At 45.5% G+C, this 25,114-nt stretch overlaps 1 protein-coding gene across 1 annotated transcript in view; it reads right to left on the reverse strand.

Annotated features, from left to right (window-relative positions):
- Positions 1-25,114, reverse strand: part of LOC127580080 (dedicator of cytokinesis protein 2-like) — a 1,107,748-nt gene that overhangs the window by 168,606 nt on the left and 914,028 nt on the right. The window contains 1 exon segment of the mRNA XM_052033289.1: positions 13,402-13,487. Within this exon segment, the coding sequence (XP_051889249.1) occupies positions 13,402-13,487 (86 nt within the window).

Here is a 25,114-nt window from a genome sequence, read left to right on the forward strand (position 1 = left end):
ACCTGCTTAGTGCCAAAGGTTTAGATGGGACGGAATTTGTTAAATGTGTCCAGGAGGGATTCCTGACGCAGTATGTTGACAGGCCGACTAGAGGGAATGCCATGTTAGATCTAGTTTTAGGAAATGAACCGGGACAGGTGAAGGATCTATTGGTGGGTGAGCATTTGGGGGACAGTGACCATTGCTCCATAACCTTTAAAATTGTCATGGACAGGGACAGGTGCAGAGAGGACAAGAGGTTTTTCAATTGGGGAAGGGCTAACTACGAGGCTATAAGGAGAGAACTTGGGAGTGTAAATTGGGATGTCCTTTTTGAAGGAAAATGTACCATGGAGATGTGGTCGATGTTCAGGGATCTTATGCAGGATGTTAGGGATAAATATGTCCCGGTGAGGCAGAGAAGGAATGGCAGGGTGAAGGAACCGTGGGTGATGAGAGAGGTGGAACGACTTGTTAGGGAGAAGAAGGTAGCATACGTGAGGTATAAGCAGCAAGGTTCAGACAGGGCCCGTGAAGAATATAGGGTAGCGAGGAAGGAACTTAAGAAAGGGCTGAGGAGAGCTAGAAGGGGACATGAAAAGGCTTTGGCTAGTAGGGTTAAGGAAAATCCCAAGGCCTTTTTCAAGTACGTGAAGGGTAGGAGGATGGTTAGGGTAAAGGTAGGTCCGATTAAGGACAAAGGTGGGAGAATTTGCCTGGAGGCGGCGGAAGTGGGAGAAGTTCTCAATGAATACTTCTCTTCGGTATTCACCAGGGAGAGGGGTCTTGATGATGCGGAAGGGAGTGCTGGTAGGGGTAATGTTCTCGAGGTTGTAGATATCAAGAGAGAGGATGTGTTGAAAGTTGTTAAATAATATTAAGACAGATAAATCTCCGGGGCCTGACGGGATTTTCCCCAGGCTGCTTCGAGAGGCTAGGGAGGAGATTGTTGAACCGCTGGTAAGGATCTTTGAGTCCTCGTTGTCCACGGGGATGGTGCCGGGGGATTGGAGGGTTGTGAATGTTGTCCTCTTGTTCAAAAAAGGTAATAGGGATAGGCCAGGGAATTATAGACCTGTGAGTCTCACGTCTGTGGTGGGTAAGCTGTTAGAAAGGATTCTAAGGGATGGGATTTATGAACACCTTGAGAATCATGGACTGATTAGGGACAGCCAGCATGGCTTTGTGAAGGGAAGATCTTGCCTCACAAGCCTGATAGAGTTCCTTGAGGAGGTGACCAGGAAGATTGATGAGGGCAGTGCGGTGGATGTGGTTTACATGGATTTTAGTAAGGCATTTGATAAGTTTCCTCATGGTAGGCTTCTTCAGAAGGTCAGAGGCCAAGGGATCCAAGGAAGCTTGGCTGTGTGGATTAGGAATTGGCTTGTATGTAGAAAGCAGAGGGTTGTGGTGGAAGGAGTGCCCTCGGATTGGAAGGCAGTGACTAGTGGTGTCCTGCAGCGATCGGTTCTGGGACTTCTACTTTTTGTGATATTTATAGATGACTTAGATGAGGGGGTGGAGGGCTGGGTTAGTAAGTTTGCGGACGACACTAAGATAGGCGGTGTTGTGGATAGTGTGGAGGGCTGTCGGAGCTTACAGAGGGATATTGATAGGATGCAGAGCTGGGCTGACAAGTGGCAGATGGAGTTCAATCCGGAGAAGTGTGAGGTGGTACACTTTGGAAGGACAAACTCCAGGGCAGAGTACTGGGTAAATGGCGAGGTACTTGGCAGTGTGGAGGAGCAGAGGGATCTGGGGGTTCATATTCACAATTCATTGAAAGTTGCCTCACAGGTGGAAAGAGCAGTTAAGAAGGCCAATGGGATGTTGGCTTTCATAAGTCGCGGGATTGAGTTTAAGAGCCACGAAATGATGATGCAGCTTTACAAAACTCTAGTTAGGCCACACTTAGAGTACTGTGTTCAGTTCTGGTCGCCGCATTATAGGAAGGATGTGGAGGCATTGGAGAGGGTGCAGAGGAGATTTACCAGGATGCTGCCTGGATTAGAGCGTATGGAATATGAGCACAGGCTTAAGGTGCTAGGGCTTTATTCACTGGAAAGGAGGAGGATGAGAGGAGACATGATAGAGGTATATAAAATATTGAGAGGAATAGATGGAGTAGACAGTCAGCACCTCCTTCCCAGGGCACCAATGCTCAAGACGAGAGGGCATGGCTTTAAGGTTATGGGTGGGAGGTTCAGGGGAGATGTCAGGGGGCGGTTTTTCACCCAGAGAGTGGTTGGTGCATGGAATGCACTGCCTGGGGTGGTGGTGGAGGCAGATACATTGGACAGGTTCAAGAGCTTGTTGGATAGGCATATGGAGGAGTGTGGGATGGGAGGATATGCGGGAGGAAGGGGTTAGGTAGTGTGAGGGTGGTTTGATGGACGGCACAACATGGTGGGCCAAAGGGCCTGTTTTGTGCTGTATGGTTCTATGGTTCTATGGTTCTATGGTACAGAGGGTTGTAAACTCAGCCAGTTCTATCACGGGCACAACCCTCCCCACCATTGAGGACATTTTCAAGAAGTGGTGTACCACTAAGGACCCGCACCATCCAGGACATGCCCCCTTCTTGTTACTACCATCGGGGAGGAAGTACAGGAGCCTGAAGACCCACACTCAATGATTCAGGAACAGCTTCAACCCCTCCGCCATCAGATTTTTGAACGATTCATGAACACTGCTTCGTTATTCCTTTTTTTGCATTATTTATTTATTTTGTAATTTATAGTAATGTTACGTCTCTGCACTGTACTGCTGCCGCAAAACAACACATTTCAGGACATATAAGTAAGTGATAATAAACCTGATTCTGATGCTGACCTCCCTTTGTAGAACTGAGTAATAGATGCAAAGCAACAAACAATTTGCTGGAGGAACTCAGCAGGTCGAGCAGCACCTGTGGGAGGAAAGGAATTGTCTGCACCCTCTTTAAAGCTTCCACATCCTTCCTTTAATGAGGCAACCAGAACTGAACACAATACTCCAAGTGTGGTCTGACCAGAGTGCTATAGAGCTGCAACATTACCTTGCAGCTCTTGAACTCAATACCCCAACTAATGAAGGCCAACACACCATTTACCTTCTTAACAACCCTATCATCCTGTGCGGCAACCTTGAGGGATCTGTGGACGTGGATCCCAAGATCCCTCTGTTCCTCCACACTGTAATCCAAACAATATGTTTGCAAGTTCTCTGCTCTAAGGAGAACAGTTTCTTACTTCTCTCTACGTTTTACTTGTTTGTTAAAGAATAGTATAAGAGATGACTTAAAATGCCTATCTATTGAGTATTAAGTATCTATTACCAAAGTTATTTGATTCAGGAGTCTATGGTGCTCATGGGGCAAGGTCCAAGGATACAAGATTGGTCTTTGTGACTGAGTTGTGCAGAAATTTCTTTACTCGGTGATGAAAATTGGGAGTTGTCTACTCCAAAGGGTTGCAGCGGCTCAGTCATTGAGTTTATTCAGGATTGAGAAGCTGCAGAGCATAGTGAACTCAGCCCAATACATCACGGGCACATCCCTCCCCACCGTCGGTGGTATCTATATGAGGCGCTGCCTCAAGAAGGCAACATCCATCATCAAAGATCCCCACCATCCGGGCCGTGCCATCTTCTCGCAGCTACAGAAGCCTGAAGTCCCACACCACCAGGTTCAACAACAGTTGCTTCCCTTCAACCACTCAGCTCCTGAACCGACCAGCACAACCCAAATCACTACTTCAGTTTAGCAACACTATGACCACTTTAACCACTTTGCACTACAATGGAATTTATTTTTTGGTCTAATTGTGTCCTTTCCTGTAAAAATTCTGTATAATTTGTTTAATTTATGTTTTTCTTGTGAATGTTGTGTACCTGATGCTATGTACCTGTGCTGCTGCTGCAAGTAAGCTTTTCATTGCACTTGTGCATACATCTCGACTTTGACTTTGAACAGAGAGAATAAAGAATCTAGAGATCAGGTGGGAAGGAGGGCTAGGGATCCAACTTCCTCCTTCTCACTGAATGGCAGTGTATGCTTAAAGGGTTGTATGGTCTTCTCTTGCTCTTATTCCTTATCATTCTTAAACAATGGTGTTAGGTGACTTTGAATCATTAAGCTCACAATAAGCAAATTTAACTGCTGGGCAATATATTGCTTCAAGGAAACTAAGCATGGTACCAGGGTTTTGCATGAGTTATCAATCACTCATCACACAAACATGCTAATAACCATGGCAGCAGGAAGCTGAAATGTAAAACAAAACATCAGCAGAACTGCTGTTACTCAACCAGCTTGAAGAAATACAAGAATTTGCAACTAAAGAGAGGAAGGAGACAGAAATCCAATACATCAGTGCAGGCCACAGTGAGTCAGGATAACTTTTATCCAAAGCAAAAAACAGAAGATGCCAGAAAAGCCAAACTATAGTGGAACGCACTGCCGGCAGAGGTTGTGGGGGCAGATACATTAGGGACATTTAAGAGACACTCAGATAGACACATGAATGTTAGAGAAATGGAGGGCTATGTGGGAGGGAAGGGTTAGATAGATCTTAGAGCAGGATAAAATGTCTGCACAACATTGTGGGCCGAAGGGCCTGTACTGTGCTGTAGTGTTCTAAGATCTACAATAACCCCCTCCAGCTCTCATTCTTCATAACTTACATCCCTCCTGGTCCTTTTGTGGTCTGTTTTAAGCTCCTTTCTCACCTATTAGTTAGTTCCTCAAGCAATCCATTCCATTTCCCTTGGCCAAAGTTTAAGCAAAACATTTTTTTCCCCCAGTGGAATGTCGATGTAGGTCACCCTCAGAGTTCCTGCTCTCATCTGGTCTTCTGGCATTCTGAGATTCTTTCACTTTGCTCCTTACTGCTTTCTGAAGTGGGGTTGCCTGTCAATACCTGGGCCAGAGATCCATAATCTCCAGAACACCTAAAACCTAGAGCATAGGACAGTACAGCACAGAAACAGGCCCTTCATCCATGATGTCTGTGCTGAACACGATGCCAAATTAAACTAAATCTCTTCTGCCTGTACATGATCCACATCCCTCCATTCTCTGTATATTCATGTGTCTGTCTAAAAGCTTCTTAAATGCCACAGTTGTATCTGTTTCCACTCCTCATCTCAGTTTTAAAGGGATATCCCTTTATTCTTAAACTGTCTGCTCGGATCCTGAAGTCTTCCATTGCATGGCAAAAATCTCTATCTCCAAGTTAATAGACATAGAACATAGAACAGTACAGCACAATACAGACCCTTCGGCCCACAATATTGTGCCGACATTTACACCTCACCTAAGACTATCTAACCCCTTCCTTCCACATATCCCTCTATTTTAAATTCCTTCATTTGCTTATCTAGTAATCTCTTGAATTTGACCAAAGTACCTGCCTCCACCACCGCCTCAGGCAGCGCATTCCATGCACCAACCACTCTCTGGGTGAAAAAACCCCCCTCTGATATCACCCTTGAACTTCCCACCCATTACTTTAAAGCCATGCCCTCTTGTCTTGAGCATTGGTGCCCTGGGAAAGAGGCACTGGCTGTCCACTCTATCTATTCCTCTTAATATTTTGTACACCTCTATCATGTCTCCTGTCATCCTCCTTCTCTCCAAAGAGTAAAGCCCTAGCTCCCTTAGACTCTCCTCATAATGCATACTCTCTAAACCAGGCAGCATCCTGGTAAATCTCCTCTGCATCCTTTCCAACGCTTCCACATCCTTCCTATAATGAGGCCAACAGAACTGGACACAGTACTCTAAGTGTGGTCTAACCAGAGTTTTGTAGAGCTGCATCATTACCTCGTGGCTCTTAAACTCGATCCCTCGACTTATGAAAGCTAATGCCCCATAAGCTTTCTTAACTACCCTATCCACCTGTGAGGCAACTTTCAGGGATCTGTGGATATGAACCCCCAGATCCCTCTGCTCCTCCCCATTACCAAGAATCCTGCCATTAACTTTGTACTCTGCCTTGGAGTTTGTCCTTCCAGGGAGTCCTAATGTCCTAATGTCAGGGAGGTTTTAAGCTAAATAGGTTTTCCTGTTTACTGAGTCAGGTCTGTGAATCTCCTCTGCACAGTCGCTATGCAATCGCATCCATGGTGACCAGAACTGTGCACAGTGCTCTAACTATGGTCTAATTAATGTTTTACACAGACACAGGAGATTCTGCAGATGCTGCAACCTGGAGCAACACACACAAAACACTGGAGGAACTCAGCAGGTCAGGCAGCATCTATGGAAGGAAATAAACAGTCGACGTTTCGGGTCGAGACCCTTCATTGGGACTGGAAAGGAAGAGGGCAGAAGCCAGAATAAGAAGGTGGGGGGAGGGGGAGGAGCACAGGCTGGCAGGGGACAGGTGAGTTCAGGTGATAGGTGAGTCCAGGTGAGGGGGGAAGGTAGGTGGGTGGAGGAGGGGTAGATGTAAGAAGCCGAGGGGTGATAGGTAGAAGAGGGAAAGGGCTGAAGAAGAAGGAATCTGGTAGGAGACGGCAGTGGATCATGGAATAAAGGGAAGGAGGTGGGGAATAGATGGGCAGGTCATGATGGCGGGGGAAGGGGAAAGAGAAGAGGTGAGGGGACCACAGGAATGAGGGAAGACAAAGGAGGGGTGGGGGGAAGCAGGTTAAAAAAAGGGGAAGAGAGAAGAGGGGTGGGGTTACCAGAAGTTAGAGAAATCGATGTTGAGGCTGTCAGGTTGGAGGCTACCAAGATGGATTATGAGGTGTTGTTCCTCCAACCTACGTCTGGCCTCAACGTGGCAGTAGAGGAACCCATGGATGTTGGTATGGGAGTGGGACGTGGAAATGAAGTGGCTGGCTACTGGGAGAGCCTTGCTTTTGCGGCAGACGGAGCGAAGGTGCTCGACGAAGTGGTCAGCTAATCTGCATTGGGTCTCACCGATGTACAGGAGGGAGCACCGAGTGCAATAAATGACACCCTTGGACTCACAGGTGAAGCAGTGCCTCACTTGGAAGGACTGTCGAGGGCCCTGAATGATGGTGAGGGAGGTGGTGTAGGGACAGGTGTGGAATTTAGTGTTTTACACCGTTCTGCAAAAGCATCTGGGTGCCCTTGTGCATGAAACACAACAGAGTTGCCATGCAGGTACAACAAGTAAGGCAAATGGAATGTCGACCTTTGTAGCAAGGACTATGGAATATCTGCTAGTCAGAGCACACCAGGAGTACAGCAGATAGTTTCCACGTCCCCTGTTTAAGGGAGGGATTGACTACATTGGAGATGGTGCCAAGAAAGTTCACTACTTTGATTCATGGGATGAAAGAGTTGGTGAATAAGGAGCAACTTGTGCCTACATTTAATGGGAGCGGAGGCAAATGAGAAGTAATATGACTGACACTTAAAATTCTGAGGGGGATTAATAGGGTGGATACTGAGAGGATGTTGCGTCTAGTGGGGCCATATAGAATAAGGGGGCAGAGTCTCGGAATAAAGGATGGCCATTTAAGGAGATATCTGGAATCATTTCCTCTCTCCGAGGGTTGTGAGCCTTTGGAATTTTCAAGCCCAGAGGGCTGTGGGAGTTGGAGGCATAGAAAATATTGAAGTTGAAGACTGATAGATACTTGAACTATAGGGAAGTCGAAAGTAAATTAGTAAATTGGTTTATTATTGTTACATGTACCAAGGTACAGTGAAGAACTTTGTTTTGTATGCCATCCCTATAGATCAGAGCATTGAGGTAGTACAAGGGAAAAACGATAACAGAAAGCAGAATAAAGTGTTACAGTTACAGAGAAAGTGCAGTGCAGGCAGACAATAAGTTACAAGGGCCATGATGAGGTAGATTGTGAGGTCAAGAATCCATCTTATCATACTAAGGGTCCATTCAATAGTCTTATAACAGTGGGATAGAAGCTGTCCTTGAGCCTGGTGGTACGTGCTTTCAGGCTTTTGTATCTTTTGCCCAATGGGAGAGGGAAGAAGAGAGAATCCATCATTAAGGACCCTCACTACCTGGGACATGCCTTCTTCACGCTACTACCATCAGGGAGGAGGTACAGGAGCCTGAAGACCCACACTCAACGATTCAGGAACAGCTTCTTCCCCTCCACCATCAGACTTCTGAATGGTTCATGAACCTATGAACACTGCCTCGTCATTCCTCTTTTGGACTACTTATTTATTTTTGTAACTTATAGCAATTTTTATGTCTTGCACTGTACCGCTGTTGCAAAACAACAAATTCCATGACATTTATCAATGATCGTAAACCTGATCCCTATTCTGATTCTGATTTCTGAAAATGGCCGGGGTGGGAGGGGTCTTTGATTATGCTGGCTGCTTTACCGAGGCAGCGAGAAGTGTAGACAGAGTCCATGGAGGGGAAGCCGATTTTTGTGAAGTGCTGAGCTGAGTATAGGGAAAAAGTGGCAAAGTAGTAGTGAGTCCAAGGTTGGATCAGGACCTTGTCGAATGGTGAAGCAGGCTTGAGAAAGAGTGATTAACCTCATCTTGCTCCTGATTCTATGTACTGTGACCTCCCTGCTCTTAGCATACAAGAGCTAATAAAAGAAAAGTTTCATATCTGCTTTCTTAGCCACCTTATCTAACAGTCCCTTCATCAGGGATCAAAGTCAAAGTCAAAGTAAAGTTTATTGTTACATGCTATGATGGTGACACTTGCGGGCTGCCCCTGTAACGCTACAGAAAAAGATGTATTTCACTGTGTGTTTCGATGTACGTGTGACGAATAAAGATATCTTATCTTATGCACAAGTACATGTATGCGCAGGTGCAATGAAAAACTTACTTGCAGCAGCATCACAGGCACATAGCATCAGATAAGAAGAATTCATAAGAAAAATGCAAATTAAACATAAATTATGCACAATTTTTACAAGAAAGAACACAATTAGGCCAAAACAAAACAAAGTCCATTTTGGTGCAAGGTGATCAAAGTTGTCATGGTGTTGCTAAACTGTAGTGATTTAGGGTTGTGTCAGTTGGTTAAAGAACAGAATGATTGAAGGGAAGTAGCTGTTCTTGAACCTGGTGGTGCGGGACCTCAGGTTTCTGTACCTCTTGCCCGATGGTAGCTGCGAGAAGATGGCATGGCCCGGATGGTGGGGATTTTTGATGATGGATGCTGCCTTCTTGAGGCAGCACCTTCTGTCGATATTACCGATGGTGGGGAGGGATGTACCCGTGATGAATTGGGCAGAGTCCACTATTCTCTGCAGCTTCTTACATTTCTCAGTAATGAGAAGCAGTATAGACTCGACGGGCTGAGTGGCCTCCTGTTCCAACATAAAACTTCCCTTCATGATATTCAGCTGAAATGAAGTTCCGCAGTGAAATTAAATAACGACAAGCTCTATTACATTTTCTGCAAGCCCATGGAAATTAATGTAAAGGTTAATTCCCTTTTAAAATAAAAAATGCACTTTACAGCAGCAGAGGCACCCAATTAAAAATTCTCCCTCCAGTGGAAACTTTTTAATCATTATTTATACATGCCTGTCAAAATAACATTAATAAGGGGATAGAACCATTGTTAGGGCTGTTTTCTTAACAGCAGTGGTGCTGCCTCCCATGTAGACTGAAGGCTCTGCTTCAGTTTGGACATGTTGATACAGTTTGTAACCAGACTCACGTCAGAGATGGGACCTGCCCATCTCTCTCCTCCCCTCCCCCATCCTTTATTCCACGGTCCATGGCCCTCTCCTACCGGATTCCTTCTTCTTCAGCCCTTTGCCTCTCAGCTTCTTACACCTTCCCCCACCTACCTTCCCCCCTCACCTGGACTCACCTATCACCTGAACTCGCCTATGCCCTGCCTGCGTGTGCTCCTCCCCCTCCATAGATTCTGCCGGACACGCTGAGTTCCTCCAGCACTTTTTTTGTGTATTGCTCCAGATTCTAGCATCTGCAGAGTTTCTTGTGTCTCCCACTGATTTATATTATTTTACAAAAGAAGGATATTTAGAGTCATAGAGTAATACAGTAAGGACTGACCAAGATACCCATCTAAGCTTGCCCCATTTGCCTGCATTTGACCTATAAACCTCTCAACCTTTCCTGTCCATGTACCTGTCCAAATGTCTTTTAAATGCTGTTATTGTACCTGCCTCAGCCATTTCCTCTGGCAGCTCGTTCCATATACGCATGACCCTCTGCGGGACAAATTTGTCCCTCAGGTCCCTTTTAAATCTTTCCCCCTTCACCTTCTAACATCTCCTCCTCGCTGACTATCAACACAGGCACACTTCAAGGATGCGTGCTTAGACCACTGCTCTACTCTGTCTACATTCATGACTGTATGACTAAGCACAGCTTAAGCACCATCTGTACGTTTGCCGATGACACCACTGTTGTTGGCAGAACCTCAGATGGCGACGACGAGGCATACAAGAGTGAGGTAGATCGGCTGGTTGAGTGGTGTCGCAAAATCAACATCACACTCAACATCAGCAAGACCAAGGAACTGATTGTGGACTTCAGCAAGGGCAAGTTGGGAGAACGCACACCAGTCCTCATTGAGGGGTGAGAGGTAGAAAGGGTGAGCAGCTTCAAGTTCATGGGTGTCAACATCTAAGAGGACCGATCCTGGGCCCAACGCATTGATGCAATCACGAAGAAGGCACGTCAGCAGCTCCACATCATTAGGAGATTGTGGAGGTTTGGTTTGCCACTAAAGACTCTTCCAAATTTCTATGGATGTACGGTGGACACATCATTGAGTGTGAGTTGTCAGGTTCCTGTACCTCCTCCCTGATGGTAGTAATGTGAAGAGGGCATGTCCCAGATGGTGAGGGTCCTTAATAATGGATTGCTGCCTTCTTGAGGCACCGCCTCTTGAAAATGTCCTCGTTGGTGGGGAGGGTTCTTCCCCTGATGGAGCTGGCTGAGTCTACAACTCTGCAGCCTCTTTTGATCCTGCATATTGGAGCCTCCATACCAGCTGGTGATGCAACCAGTCAGAATGCTCTCCACCTCAATGATTCAGGAACAGCTTCTTCCCCTCCGCCATCAGATTTGTGAATGATCCATGAACACTGCCTCATTATTCCTCTTTTGCACTATTTATTTATTTTTGTAATTTATATATCTCCATGTCTTTGCACTCTACTGCTGATGCAAGACAACAAAATTCATGTCATATATCAGTGATAATAAATCTGATTCTGATTCCCTGGGAAAAAGATTGTGTGCATTCACCCAATCTATCGAAAATCTCCTCATTTCAGTCCCAGAATTTGACTCTACGACCACTTGTTCTACATTTGTCAGCCAGGGGAAACGTGGCCCCCATCTATTTTTCACAACCTCAGGATGTTCTACAGCACTTTACACTTGGAGAAGTACCTCATGAAGTGAGGTAAATAATATGAGAAACAGTAGGCTGTTCAGTCACTCGAACATACTCTGCCACTCAACAATACGACTGATCTCCCACCTCAACACCTCCAGACTGATTGCTGATAAATGGATTAGTATAGGTGGGTACAATGGTCGGAATGGACAGGGTAGGCTGAAGGATCTGTTTCTGTGCTGTACAACTTTCTCACTCTATGTCCATTTTCCTGCACCATTCCCATATCCCTCGATTCCATTTATAGCCAGAAATCTTTTGATCTTGATCTAGAATGAGCCTCCCCTGCCCTCCAGTGTAAAGAATTCTAAAGATTCACTCCCTTTGTGAATCTCGAGTATCTCCTCTTGAGGCACTGAGTTCAAGAGTCTGGAAGTTATGCTGCAGCTTTACAAAACTCTGGTTAGGCAGCATCTGGAGTATTGCATTCAGTTCTGGTCACCACATTACAGGAAGGATGTGGAGGCTTTGGAGAGGGTGCAGAAGAGGTTTACCAGGATGCTGCCTGAATTAGAGGGCTGGTGCTATGAGGAGAGGTTGAACAAACTTGGGTTGTTTTCTCTGGAATGGCAGAGGCTGAGGGGAGACCTGATAGAAGTTTATAAAATTATGAGATGCATAGATAAAGTAGACAGCCAGTATCTCTTTGCCAGGGTCGAAATATCTAATACTAGAGGGCATGCATTTAAGGTATGGTGGTGGGGGGGTGGGGATGTTATAGGAGATGTGTGGGGCAAGTTTTTTTACACCAGAGACTGGTGGGTGCCTGGAATGCGCTGCCAGGTGGAGGCAGATACGATAGAGGCATTAAAGAGGCTCTTAGATAGGCACATGAATGTGCCGAGAATGGAGGGATATGGATGGTGTAGGCAGAGGGGACTAGTTTAGAAGGCTTTTAATTATTGTTTAATTAGTTTGGCATAACATCATTGGCTGTAGGGCCTTTTCCTGCGCTGTACTGTTCAATGTTCCATGTTCCTCATTTCAGTCCCAGATTTTGAGCCTGTGACCCTGAGTTCCACACTCCTCAGCCAAGGGAAACATGATCCCACATCTGCTCTGGTTGAGCCCTGAAAGAATTTTGTAAGCTTAAATGATGTCAGCTTTCATTCTTCTAAACTCTGAAGAATAAAGAATTGATCTACTCAATCTCTTCTCATGGATTGAGTAGTTCTCCTTTAATAATGGAAGCACTGAAGGAAGTATAGCACTCCTTCATTACTGCATAGAACATAGAACAGTACAACACAGGAACAAGTCCCTTGGCCCACGATGTAGATTGGGAAATTGGTTTATTATTGTCACATGTACCAAAGTACAGTGAAAAACTTTGTTTCGCATGCCATCCATCCTGGTTATTTCATCATATCAGTGCATTAAGAGTACAAAAGCATTAACAGAATGCAGAATAAAGTGTTACAGTTATAGTGCAGGCAGACAATGAAGTGCTAGGCCATGACGAGGTAGATTGTCTGGTCAAGTGTGCTGACCATAATGCCAAATTAAACTAATTCCATCTCCCTGTGCAAGATCCCTGCACCGCCATTTCTTTCATGTTCATGTGCCTCTCTAATGCCTCTTAAATGCCACTATCATGTCTGCTTCTACCACCACCCCCGTCAGCGTGTTCCAGACACCCACCACTCTCTGTCCAGGTACCTAACACTCTGGGTCAGGCAGCACCTATGGAGGGAATTGGACAGTTGACGTTTTGGGTCGAGACCCTTCATCTGGATTGAGTTGACTGTCCATTTCCCTCCATGCATGTTGTCTGACCTGCTGAGTTCCTCCAACAGCTTGTGTGTTGCTCCTGGTTCACAAATGTCCTGCAGGGAAGGAAATCTGCCTCCTTACTCTGCATGCTCTGGATCTGCCTCCTTAGCCCATCTGGCCTAGATCTTTCTCCTTAGGAGGTCTGATCTGTGCTTAAGTGCAGGCCCGCCAATGCAGTCTCAGGGTAATACTCATTGGTGCTGCCATTCATAACTAGCCATGTCCTAGGAATGACTAAATAAATGGCCCCCAAGGAATTACCTTCCTTGTCTTAGAAGCTTGTGGACACACAATATAATCAACTCACATCTTTTGAAAGAGGGTCTTGTACTGTTCATCTCCTCGACCACCTTCCACTTCATGGTCCAGATTTTTGATAATCTCATCCTCAAACTAAAATAAAACAGAGAGAGCGAATTGAAGAGAAGCTTTCGAACAATTTCAGTAATAACGAGGATATCACATATAATCAGCACACCAGTTGTAGCTCCTCTTTAGTTCCATGTAGAATTAGCACAGTCAGCAATATGGATAACAAACTGTTGACAATCATGGGGACCACACTGGACACCCAAGGAAATCTATTGGTATTGGTTTATTATTGACACATGTACCAAGATACAGTGAAAAACTTTTGTTTGCATGCCATCCAGACAGATCATTCCATATATAGGTACATCGAGGTCATAAAAAGAAAACAGAATGTAGAATATGGTGTTATGGTTACAGAGAAAGTGCAGTGCAGGTAGACAGATAAAGTGCAAGGGCCACGATGAGGTAGATCAAGAATTCATCTTTTGGCGTATGATAGGTCCGTTCAAGAGTCTCATAACAGCAGGATAGAAACTGTCCTTGAGCCTGGTGGTTCACACACTCAGGCTTTCGTATCTTATTCCTGATGTGAGAGGGAAGAATAGAGGGTGATTGGCATGGGAAGGGCCCTTGATTATGTTAATTTCTTTCCCGAGGCAGCGGGAACTGTAGACAGAGTCAATAGAAGGGCGGCTGGTTTGTGTGATGGACTGGGCTGCGTTCACAACTCTCTGCTATTTCTTGCGGCGTTGGGCAGAGCAGTTGTCATACCAAGCCGTGATGCATCTGGATAGGATGCTTTCTATGGTGCATCTATAAAAATTGGTGAGGGTCATCGGGGACATGCCAAATTTCCTTAGCTTTCTGAGGAAGTAGAGGCGCTGGTGTGTTTTTTTTTGCCTTTAGCATCCACGTTGCTGGACCAGGACAAATTGTTGGTGATATTTACACAAAGGAACTTGAAGCTCTCAACCATCTCCACCTCAGCACCACTGATACAGACAGGGGCATGTACACCCTGCTTCCTGAAGTCAACAACCAGCTCCTGCATTTTGCTGACATTGAGGGAAAGGTTGTTGTCTTGACACCACTGCTGAGGGTGAGCTACACTGTCTTTTGGGTGAGATGTTAAACTGCTGCCCCATCTGCCCTCTCAGATACAGGGAAACAATCCCATGGCACTTTGAAGATAGGGGCTGGTCAACATTTGCTCATTAGCCACGAGCAATGAAACAATAATCTGGTCATTGCTGCTTACTGTATAGATTTTGGTTGCTTTGTTTCTTGCAATGAAGGACTTCACTGGTGGGCAATCATTCTGGGACTTTCCTGAGGTTGTGGGAAATACAAGTCCTTCCGCCAGCTTTCTCAGCCTCCCCTGTCTAAAAGGGCAGCACAGTGGTGTAGTGGTTAGCATAATGCTATTACAGTGCCAGCGACCCAGGTTCATTTCCCGCCGCTGCCTGTAAGGAGTTTGATGTCCTCCTCATCTGTCTGCATGGATTTCCTTCGGGTGCTCCGGTTTCCTCCCACATTCCAAAAACGTACAGGTTAGGAGCTGTGGGCATGCTATGTTGGCGCCAGAAGCATGGCGACACTTGCGGGCTGCCCCCAGCACATTCTCAGTAATGCAAAAAAAAACGCAGTTCACTGTGTGTTTTGATGTACATGTGACTAATAAATATCTTCTCTTATTATCTTATAATTCAAAGTGGCACCATTCCCATCCATACACCGCCCCCTCCCCTCCACCCTCACCTCTCCACCACCCACCATCACTGTTGGATGTCAGCTTGAGTACCTGGTGGGGCTTCAATCACTCTTCTCAGGGCATGTTGACACTCCACCAATAGGCAGACATTTTGGATACCCTGTTGTGCACCCACTTTTAACATTTGGACAAAAAGCTGTACAAAAGTTTGGTTTGGCCGCACTTGGAGTATTGCGTGCAGTTCTGGTCACCCCTTTACAGGAAGGATGTGGAGGCATTCGAGAGGGTGCAGAAGAGGTTCACCAGGATGCTGCCTGGATTAGAGGGCATGTTCTATAAGAAGAGGTTGGACAAACTTGGGTTGTTTTACCTGGAGTGCCAGAGGCTGAGTGAAGATCTGATAGAAGTTTATAAGATTATGAGAAGCATCGATAGGGTAGACAGTCTGAATCTTTTTTCCCAGGGTAGAAATGTTGAATACTAGAGAGTGTAGATCTAAGGAGAGAGGGGCAAAGTTGAAAGGGGATGTCCGTGGCAATTTTATTGTACACAGAGAGTGCCTTGAATGTGCTGCCAGAGGTGGTAGTGGAAGCAGATACAGTAGCGGCGTTCAGGAGGCTTTTACATGGGCACATCGGGAATGGAAGGATATGGATCGTGTGCAGTCAAGAAGGGATTAGTTTAATTTGGAATCATGCTCAGCACAGACATGGTGGGCCTAAGGGTCTGTTCCTGTGCTGTGCTGTTCTAGAACATAGAACACAGAACAGTTTGGCTCGCGATGTTGTGCCAAACTCATTAAACTGGTAATTAAAAGCCTACTAAACTCATCCATTCTGCCTGCACATGCTCCAAATCCCTCCATTCTCTGCATGTTCTATGCTCCCTGACTGTGTCACCGGTATTAATGTGGATCATTGAGTCACCCCACTGTTAATAAAACCAATGCATTTCTCATTGGAAGTCGGCACCACTGGTTCTCCCACCACCCAGCAAGGAAAAGCGAAGGTTTTCCTCATCAGCCACTCCGTTCACGGGAGCCCACTTCCCCGCTGTCGGGCGTCGCTCATTGCCTGCTCTCCGACAGGGAGCCCACCCTCCCTGGAATGCTGCGGCAGTTGTCCCCAAAGACCCTCGCGGGCTTCATCAGCACATAAGCCCTTCCAAGGCGGCAGCACGGCATTTATGAACATGTAGTTATCCCACACAACACACACCAGTGCCAGAAACTGGATTTGCAAATGTGAATCAGTAATAAGTGAGGCCAATTAACATTTAAATTAAACATCTATGAGCTCCTTCAGACATGCCCATGATATTTATTCCTGTAATTGGTCACCTAAGTGGCACTGAGACATGAAGTCTACACAAATCTACCCAGATGCAGCTGAGGTATTAGTTGCAATTTGTCTTAATGGGATTGCTAATTAAATCCACCAGCCTCTTCAGTGCTTGTCAGTCTTGTAGTGTTTGATTTCTACGTTTTCCTATGAATAAATACAAGGTATGATTTGCTAAGGTAAAGACTTTTCAGAGTTATATCTAATCAGCTGGAATGTAGTAGCAAAATAATTTCTAACTTTTGAGGGGCATTGTACATGGAACAGTACAGCACAGAAACAGGAAAGAAGACTGCTATTGATACTCCCAGTCACCACTGAAGGCTCTTGCATTAGACACCAGGATCAGATCTCATATTCCGCCTTGGGAGTCTCCAACCTGATAGCCTCAACATCGATTTCTCTTCCAGTAACCCCACCCCTTCCTTTGTCTTCCCTTATTCCTGTGGCTCCCTTCCTCCACCTTGATGACCTGCCCATCTCCTCTCCTCCCCTCCCCCATCCTTTATTCCACGGTCCACTGGCCTCTCCGACCGGATTCCTTCTTCTTCAGCCCTCTTCTACCTGTCACCTCTCGGTTTATTACATCTTCTCCCCCTCCCCCCCCCCACCTACCTTCCCCCATCACCTGAACTCACCTGTCCCCTGCCTGCCTGTGCTCCTCCCTCTCCCCCCACCTTCTTATCCTGGGTTCTGCCCTCTTCCTTTCCAGTCCCGATGAAGAGTCTCGGCCCGAAACGTCAAGTGTTTATGCTGCCTGACCTGCTGAGTTCCTCCAGCACTTTTTGTGTATCACCTCCTTCCTATAGTGGGATGACCAGAACTGAATGCAATACTCCAGATGCGGCCTTACTAAAGTTTCATAAAGCTGCAGCATAACTTCCTGACTCTTGAACTCAATGCCTCGACTAATAAAGGCAAGCATGCCATACGCCTTCTTTACCACCCAATCAACCTGTGTAGCCACTTTCAGGGAGTGAGCTGATTTACGTGGAAACCACTGTGTCACATTGAGGTCACACTATATAAATATGAAATAAGTGAAGCATCAAATTCTATTATGTTCTGCAGAGATATTAATTTAATTCTCCAGCAGTTCAGCTGTGACCTATAATTTATTTATGTGTTATTATTTTTCATAAATACCTCACTGATTTTTTGTTATCAGCTCTAAATATTAATAGAACATCTGATTGGATCTGAGTGAAATTTGCAGAATAACTCAATTCACTTTTTCCACTCAACTTCGCAGTGAGTAGAATTTTACAGGCGTCCAGTGCTATAGATGAACATCACAGGGGAGAAGTGTAAGGGGTGTCATAGAGTTGTCCTGCACAGAAGGAATAGATAGAGTGGACAGCCAGCGCTTCTTTCCCAGGGCACCAATGCTCAATACAAGAGGGCATGGCTTTAAAGTAATGGGTGGGAAGTTCAAGGGAGATATCAGAGGAAGGTTTTTTTACCCAGAGAGTGGTTGGGGGCGTGGAATGCGCTGCTTGGGGCGGTGGTGGAGGCATGTACATTGGTCAAATTCAAGAGATTGCTAGATAAGCACATGGAGGAATTTAAAAGAGGGATATGTGGTAGGAAGGGCTTAGATAGTCTTAGGTGAAAGATCGGCACAACATTGTGGGCTGAAGGACCTATATTGTGCTGTACTGTTCTATGATTCAATGATTCTATGAGAAGGGGGTCCTTCAGCCCACAATATCCATGCCAAACACCAAGAAGCTATCAATACTAATTCCATTTTCAGCACTTGGTCCGTAGCCTTCTATGCCTTGGCAGTTCAGTATTTGTCCAGATACATCTTAAGTGTTGTGAGAGTCTCTGCCTCCACCACCCCCTCAGGCACTATGCTCCAGAATTCAACCACCCTCTGGGTGAAAAGATTCTCCTTCAGATCATCTCTGAACTTCTTATCTCTTCCTCTAAACCTACAGCCTCTGATTTTAAACACCTAGACCATGGGGAAAAGCTTCCAGCTATCCATCTATATATCCTTTCATAAATTTGAATACCTCTGTTGGGTTAACCAAGAATGACAGGAGGTGAGCTGGTGATTTAATTAGTGATGAGTCTGAAGCCCGACCAATCACTATGGAATCAGTAGAGGTGTGTTATAAGATGGAGGGGCAGGTGCAAGCTGATCTTGTCCATTTGCTACCACATGGATTATGATGCGTTTACAGCCATAATCTATCTGGTATAGAATTTAGGATAAGATAAGATAAGATATCTTTATTAGTCACATGTACATCAAAACACACAGTGAAATGCATCTTTTGTGTAGAGTGTGCTGGGGGCAGCCCACAAGTTTCACCACGCTTCCGGTGCCAACATAGCATGCCCACAACTTCCAAACCCATTGGAGGTACAGAAGCCTGAAGTCCCTCCTTCAACCATTTGGTTCTTGAACCAACCGGCACAACCCTAATCACTACCTGAGTATAGCAACACTGTGACCACATTCATCACTTTGTACTAAATGGACTTTATTTTTTTGTTGTAAAAATTGTGAATAATTTATATTTAATTTATGTTTCTCTTGTGAATGCACCTTATATAATGCTCTGTGCCTGTGACGCTGCTGAAAGTAAGATTTTCATTACACCTGTGCATACGTGTACTTGTGCATATGACAATAAACTTTACTTTCATTTTGCTGTTGAACTACAAGGTTTTCATGTCTAAAATTATAGTTTGTGTCATGTGCTGTACGAAATATCATCGGCCACCATCACTTAACTGGTGCTGCCCTGTCTAAGTGGCCGCTTGTAATTTATTAGCTGTGGGTAGGCTCTCAGATGCTAGTAAATTAAAGGGAGAGACACACTGTAATAGGTGGATGGTTGCAATGGTACTTGCTGAATATCTGTCCTCATGCAGTGATCCAGAGAGGGAATGTGTTAAATCTTCTGTCACCTTCACTTAACAGGGTAAATTGGTTAGTTGGTTCCTTATTGTCACAAGTACCGAGGTACAGTGAAAAACTTTGCTTTGCATGCCATCCATACAGATCATTTCATCACATCAGTACATAGAGGCGGTACAAGGGAAAGGCAATAACAGAATGCAGAATAAAATGTTACAGCTACAGAAAAAGTGCAGTGCAGGCAGACAATATGGTGCAAGGCCACAACGAGGTAGACGGTGAGGTCAGGAGTCCATCCCCATCATACTAGGAGACTGTTCAGTAGTCTTATAACAGCGGGGCACAGAGAGGTTGGAATACAGCCTAGCCCAGTAGATAGTGGAAGCCCAAACACAGTCTGCACTGAAGTTGGGTTCAGCCAATGCAAAGGCTCTGTGGGGAAGGACCACAGTCTGGGCTCCTTCCACCACTGGACATGGAGGGGATGAGTCCTGGAATGGGTTGCCTAATCTTCACAATACTTGGGAGCAGAGAATTCATCAACTCCTTTTTCAACTCGAATCCCTTGATTAGGCCACAAAGCTCAAAGACATCAAATATTGAAAGGGGTATCGCCCCGGGGGCCACGTGAGAGGTAATGGTGCAATGCTTTTTCAAAAAAAGTGTTACCACTACTGAATGCATTGACCAATTAACACTAAGAACTTAAGAAGTGTTTGCAGAGTTTTTTCTTTTTGTATGTAAGATATCTTTTATTAGTCACATGTACATTGAAACACACAGTGAAATGCATCTTTTGCGTAGAGTGTTCTGAGGGCAGCCCACAAGTGTCGCCATGCTTCTGGTGCCAACATAGTATGCCCACAACTTCCTAACCCGTACGTCTTTGGAATGTGGGAGGAAACCGGAGCACCCAGGGGAAACCCACGCAGACACGGGGAGAATATACAAACTCCTTACAGACAGTGGCCGGAATTGAACTTGGGTCACTGGCGCTGTAATAGTGTTATGCTAACCTCTACACTACCGTGCCTATAGTCTATTGTGAATAAAGTTCATACTTGAAGTTAAAAAAATGATTTAAGAAAACTGCACAAAATGGCAGCACTGCTTCTTTTTCTCACTGAAGTTTTAAATCAATATTGCACCTGAAAAGAAACACCTCAAGATTGGATCCAGTCTCAGGATCAGGGACTGAGATAGAAAGTGGTGAATCTTTAGAATTCTCTACCTCAGAGAGTTCTGGAGGATTAGTTGTTAAGCCTGAGATTAATAGGTTTCTGGACAAGGGCTTGGGAATGTGGAGTTGGGGATGAATGTCAGCCATGAACGTACTGAATGCCGGTACATACTCGAGGAGATGAGTGGCCTACTCTTGCTCCTAACTTAATGTAATGACTTCAGAGCTCAGAAAGAGCATCTGGTTGAAGAAAGTCCACAGACCGGGGATCTTGCTTTTTTTCATTCAACTGGTCACAGATGATCATTTACACTGAGTGGAAACTGTAAGTATCAGCAAATGATACTAAACTACATTTGGAAAGGCAGGGATTGATCAAAGGTAGTCAGCACGATTTTGTTGGAGGACATCTTCTGACCAAGTTTGGATGAAAAATTCAGACAACATGAAATTTGGTGGCATTGTGGACAGTGAGGAAGTTTGTCAAAGGGGCAACGCACAGTAAGCTGGAGAAACTCAGCGGGTCAGGCAGCATCTATGGAGGGAAATGAACTGTGGATGTTTCGGGTCGAGACCCTTCATCCAGTCCACTCAACTGGAGACACAGGAGATTCTGCAGATGCTGGAGTCTGGAGCAACACACACAAAATGCTGGATGGAACTCAGCAGGTCAAGCAGCATCTATGGAGAGAAATAAACAGCCAACGTTTGAACAGGACTGATGAAGGGTCTCGACCCAAAAAGTCAACAGTTTATTTCCCTCCAAAGATGCTGCCTGACATGCTGAGTTCCTCCAGCACTTTGTGTGTTGCTCCAGATTCCAGCATTCTGGTGTCTCAAAGGATACAGCAGGATATCGATCAGTTTGAAATTTGGCTGAAGAAATGACAGGTGGAGTTTAATCTGGACAATTGTGAAGTGTTACATTTTGGGAGGTCAAATGCAGGAGTTAATGGCAAAACCCTCTGGAATATTGATGTACAGAGGGATCTTGGGGAGCAAGTCCACAGCTCCCTGAAAGTTGCAACACAATTGTACAGGGTGGTAAAGAAGGCATCAGTTGGGACAATGAGTATAAAAGTTGGGAAGTCATGTTGCAGCTGTATAAAACGTTGGTTAGGTCACATTTGTGTGCAGTTCTGGTTGCCACATGACAGGAAGGATGTGGAAGCTTCACAGAGGATGCTGAAGAGGTTACCTGGATGTTGCCTGGATTGGTTCTAAGAAGAGGTTGGATAAACTTGGATTGTTTTCTCTAGAGTGTCAGAGGCTGAGGGAAGACCTGATAGAAGTTTATAAAATTATGAGAGGCATAGGTAGGGTAGATAGTCAGAATTTTTTTCCCAGGGTAGAAATGTCAAATAAAGGGCATATCTTTAAGGTGAGAGGGGAGACGTGCGAGGCAAGTTTTTTCACACAGTGGGTGGCAGGTGCCTGGAACTCACTGCCAGGGGAGATGGTGGAAGCAGATATGAGAGCAATGTTTAAGAGGCATTTCAATAGACACATAAACAGGCAGAGAATAGAGGGATACAGATTATATGCAGGCAGATGGAATTAGTTAGATTGGCAGACACAAGAGGGACTGCAGATGCTGGAATCTGGAGCAATACACAAAGTGCTGGAGGAACTCAGCAGGTCAGGCAGCATCTGTGGAGGGCAGTGGACAGTCGACATTTCGGGTCCAGGACTTTCATCTGGACTGAAAGATAGAAGGGAAGTAGCCAGTATAGAAAGGTGGAGGGAAGGATTGGAGCAAGAGCTGGCAGGTATAGAAGCCTGACGACCCACACACGATGATTTCGAAACAGCTTCTTCCCCTCCGCCATCAGATTTCTGAACGGTCCATGAGTCCATGAACACTACCTCATTATTCCTTTCTTTTGCACTATGTATTTATTTTTGTAATTTATAATATCTTCAATGTCTTTGCACTATACTGCTGTCGTAAAGCAACACATTTCACATCAGATCAGTCAGTGATATTAAACCTAATTCTGATTCTGATAAGTGGATCTGGGTGAGGGGGAGGTGATAAGTGGAAGGTGACAAAGGGCTGAAGATGATACTATGGAGGTGTGGTCGATGTTCAGGGATCTTTTGCAGGATGTTAGGGATAAATTTGTCCCGGTGAGGCAGAGAAGGAATGGTAGGGTGAAGGAACCGTGGGTGATGAGAGAGGTAGAACAACTAGTTAGGAAGAAGAAGGCAGCATACATAAGGTGTAAGCAGCAAGGATCGGACAGGGCTCGTGAGGAATATAGAGTAACAAGGAAGAAACTTAAGAAAGGGGTGAGGAGAGCGGGAAGGGGACATGAAAAGGCTTTGGCGAGGAGGATTAAGGAGAATCCCAAGGCTTTTTTCTCATACGTAAAGAGCAGAAGGATGGCTAGGGTAAAGGTAGGTCCGATTAAAGACAAAGGTGGGAGGATGTGCCTGGAAGCTGTGGAAGTGGGTGAGGTTCTCAATGAATACTTCTCTTCAGTATTCACCAAGGAGAGGGGTCTTGATGATGCTGAGAACAGTGTAGGTGAGGGTAATGTTCTAGAGTATGTAGATATTAAGAGAGAGGATGTGTTGGAGTTGTTAGAAAATATTAGGACAGATAAGTCCCCGGGGCCTGACGGAATATTCCACAGGCTGCTTCGTGAGGTGATGGAGGAGATTGCTGAACCGTTGGTTAGGATCTTTGAGTCCTCGTTGTCAACGGGGATGGTACCGGAGGATTGGAGGGTGGCAAATGTTGTCTCCTTATTCAAAAAAGGTATTAGGGATAGTCCAGGGAATTACAGACCGGTGAGCCTTACATCTGTGGCGGGTAAGCTGTTGGAAAGGATTCTAAGAGATAGGATCTATGAGCATTTGGAAAAACATGGACTGATTAGGGACAGCCAGCATGGATTTGTGAAGGGAAGATCTTGCCTCACAAGCCTGATAGGGTTCTTTGAGGAGGTGACCAGGAAGATTGATGAGGGTAGTGCAGTGGATGTGATCTACATGGATTTTAGTAAGGTGTTTGACAAGGTTCCTCATGGTAGGCTTCTTCAGAAGGTCAGAGGCCAAGGGATCCAGGGAAGCTTGGCCATGTGGATTCAAAATTGGCTAGCCTGTAGAAAGCAGAGGGTTGTGGTGGAGGGAGTGCATTCAGATTGGAGGGCTGTGACTAGTGGTGTCCCGCAGGGATTGGTTCTGGGACCTCTACTTTTTGTGATATTTATTAATGACTTAGATGAGGGGGTGGAAGGCTGGGTTAGCAAGTTTGCAGATGACACAAAGATTGGTAGTGTTCTGGATAGTGTGGAGGGCTGTCGAAGCTTGCAGAGGGATATTGATAGGATGCAGAACTGGGCTGACAAGTGGCAGATGGAGTTCAATCCAGGGAAGTGTGAGGTGGTACACTTTGGAAGGACAAACTCCAAGGTGGAGTACAAGGTAAATGGCAGGATTCTGGGCAGTGTAGAGGAGCAGAGGGATCTGGGGGTTCATATCCACAAATCACTGAAAGTTGCCTTGCAGGTGGATAGGGTAGTTAGGAAAGCTTATGGGATGTTAGTTTTCATAAATCGGGGGATCGAGTTTAAGAGCCGCGAAGTGATGATGTAGCTTTACAAAGCTCTGGTTAGGCCACACTTAGAGTACTGTGTCCGGTTCTGGTCGCCTCATTATAGGAAGGATGTGGAGGCATTGGAATGGGTGCAGGAGAGATTTACCAGGATGCTGCCTGGATTAGAGAGTATGGATTATGAGGAGAGACTAAAGGAGCGAGGGCTGTTCTCACTGGAGAGAAGGAGGATGAGGGGAGACATGATAGAGGTGTACAAGATATTGAGAGGAATTGATAGAGTGGACAGCCAGCGCCTCTTTCCCAGGGCGCCAATGCTCAAAACAAGAGGACATGGCTTTAAGGTATTGGGTGGGAAGTTCAAGGGTGAGGTCAGAGGGAGGTTTTTCACCCAGAGAGTGGTTGGTGCATGGAATGCGCTGCCTGGGGTGGTGGTGGAGGCTGATACAAACTTGTCCAAAGTTCAAGAGATTGTTAGATAAGCATATGGAGGAATTTAAGTTAGAGGCATGTGTAGGAGGAAGGGGTTAGATAGTCTTAGGTGTGGCTTGAAGGGCAGCACAACATGGTGGGCTGAAGGGCCTGTATTGTGCTGTATTGTTCTATGGTTCTTTGGTTCTATGATGGAATCTGATAGGAAAGGAAGTGGTTAGGAGTAAGGTTGGCATCAAGGTTATCACAGACATGGTGGGCCGAAGGGCCTGTCCTGTGCTCTACTTTTCTATGTTCTATGGCACGGTAATGTAACAGTTAGCGTAACGTTATTACAGCGCCAGTGACCCAGGTTCATTTCCAGCTGCTGCCTGTGAGGAGTTTGTACGTTCTTCCCGTGACTGTGTAGGTTTCCTCTGGGTGCTCCGGTTTCCTCCCATATTCCAAAGACGTACAGGTAAGGAAGTTGCGGGCATGCAATGTTGGCGCTGTAAGCACGGCGACACTTGCGGGCTGCCCCCAGAACACTCAACGCAAAAGAGGCATTTCACTGTGTGTTTTGACGTACATGTGACTAATAAAGATAGCTTATCTTTTCTTATTTATAT

The sequence above is a fragment of the Pristis pectinata genome, chromosome 2 (assembly GCF_009764475.1).
Source record: "Pristis pectinata isolate sPriPec2 chromosome 2, sPriPec2.1.pri, whole genome shotgun sequence".
Taxonomy (NCBI): Eukaryota; Metazoa; Chordata; class Chondrichthyes; order Rhinopristiformes; family Pristidae; genus Pristis; species Pristis pectinata.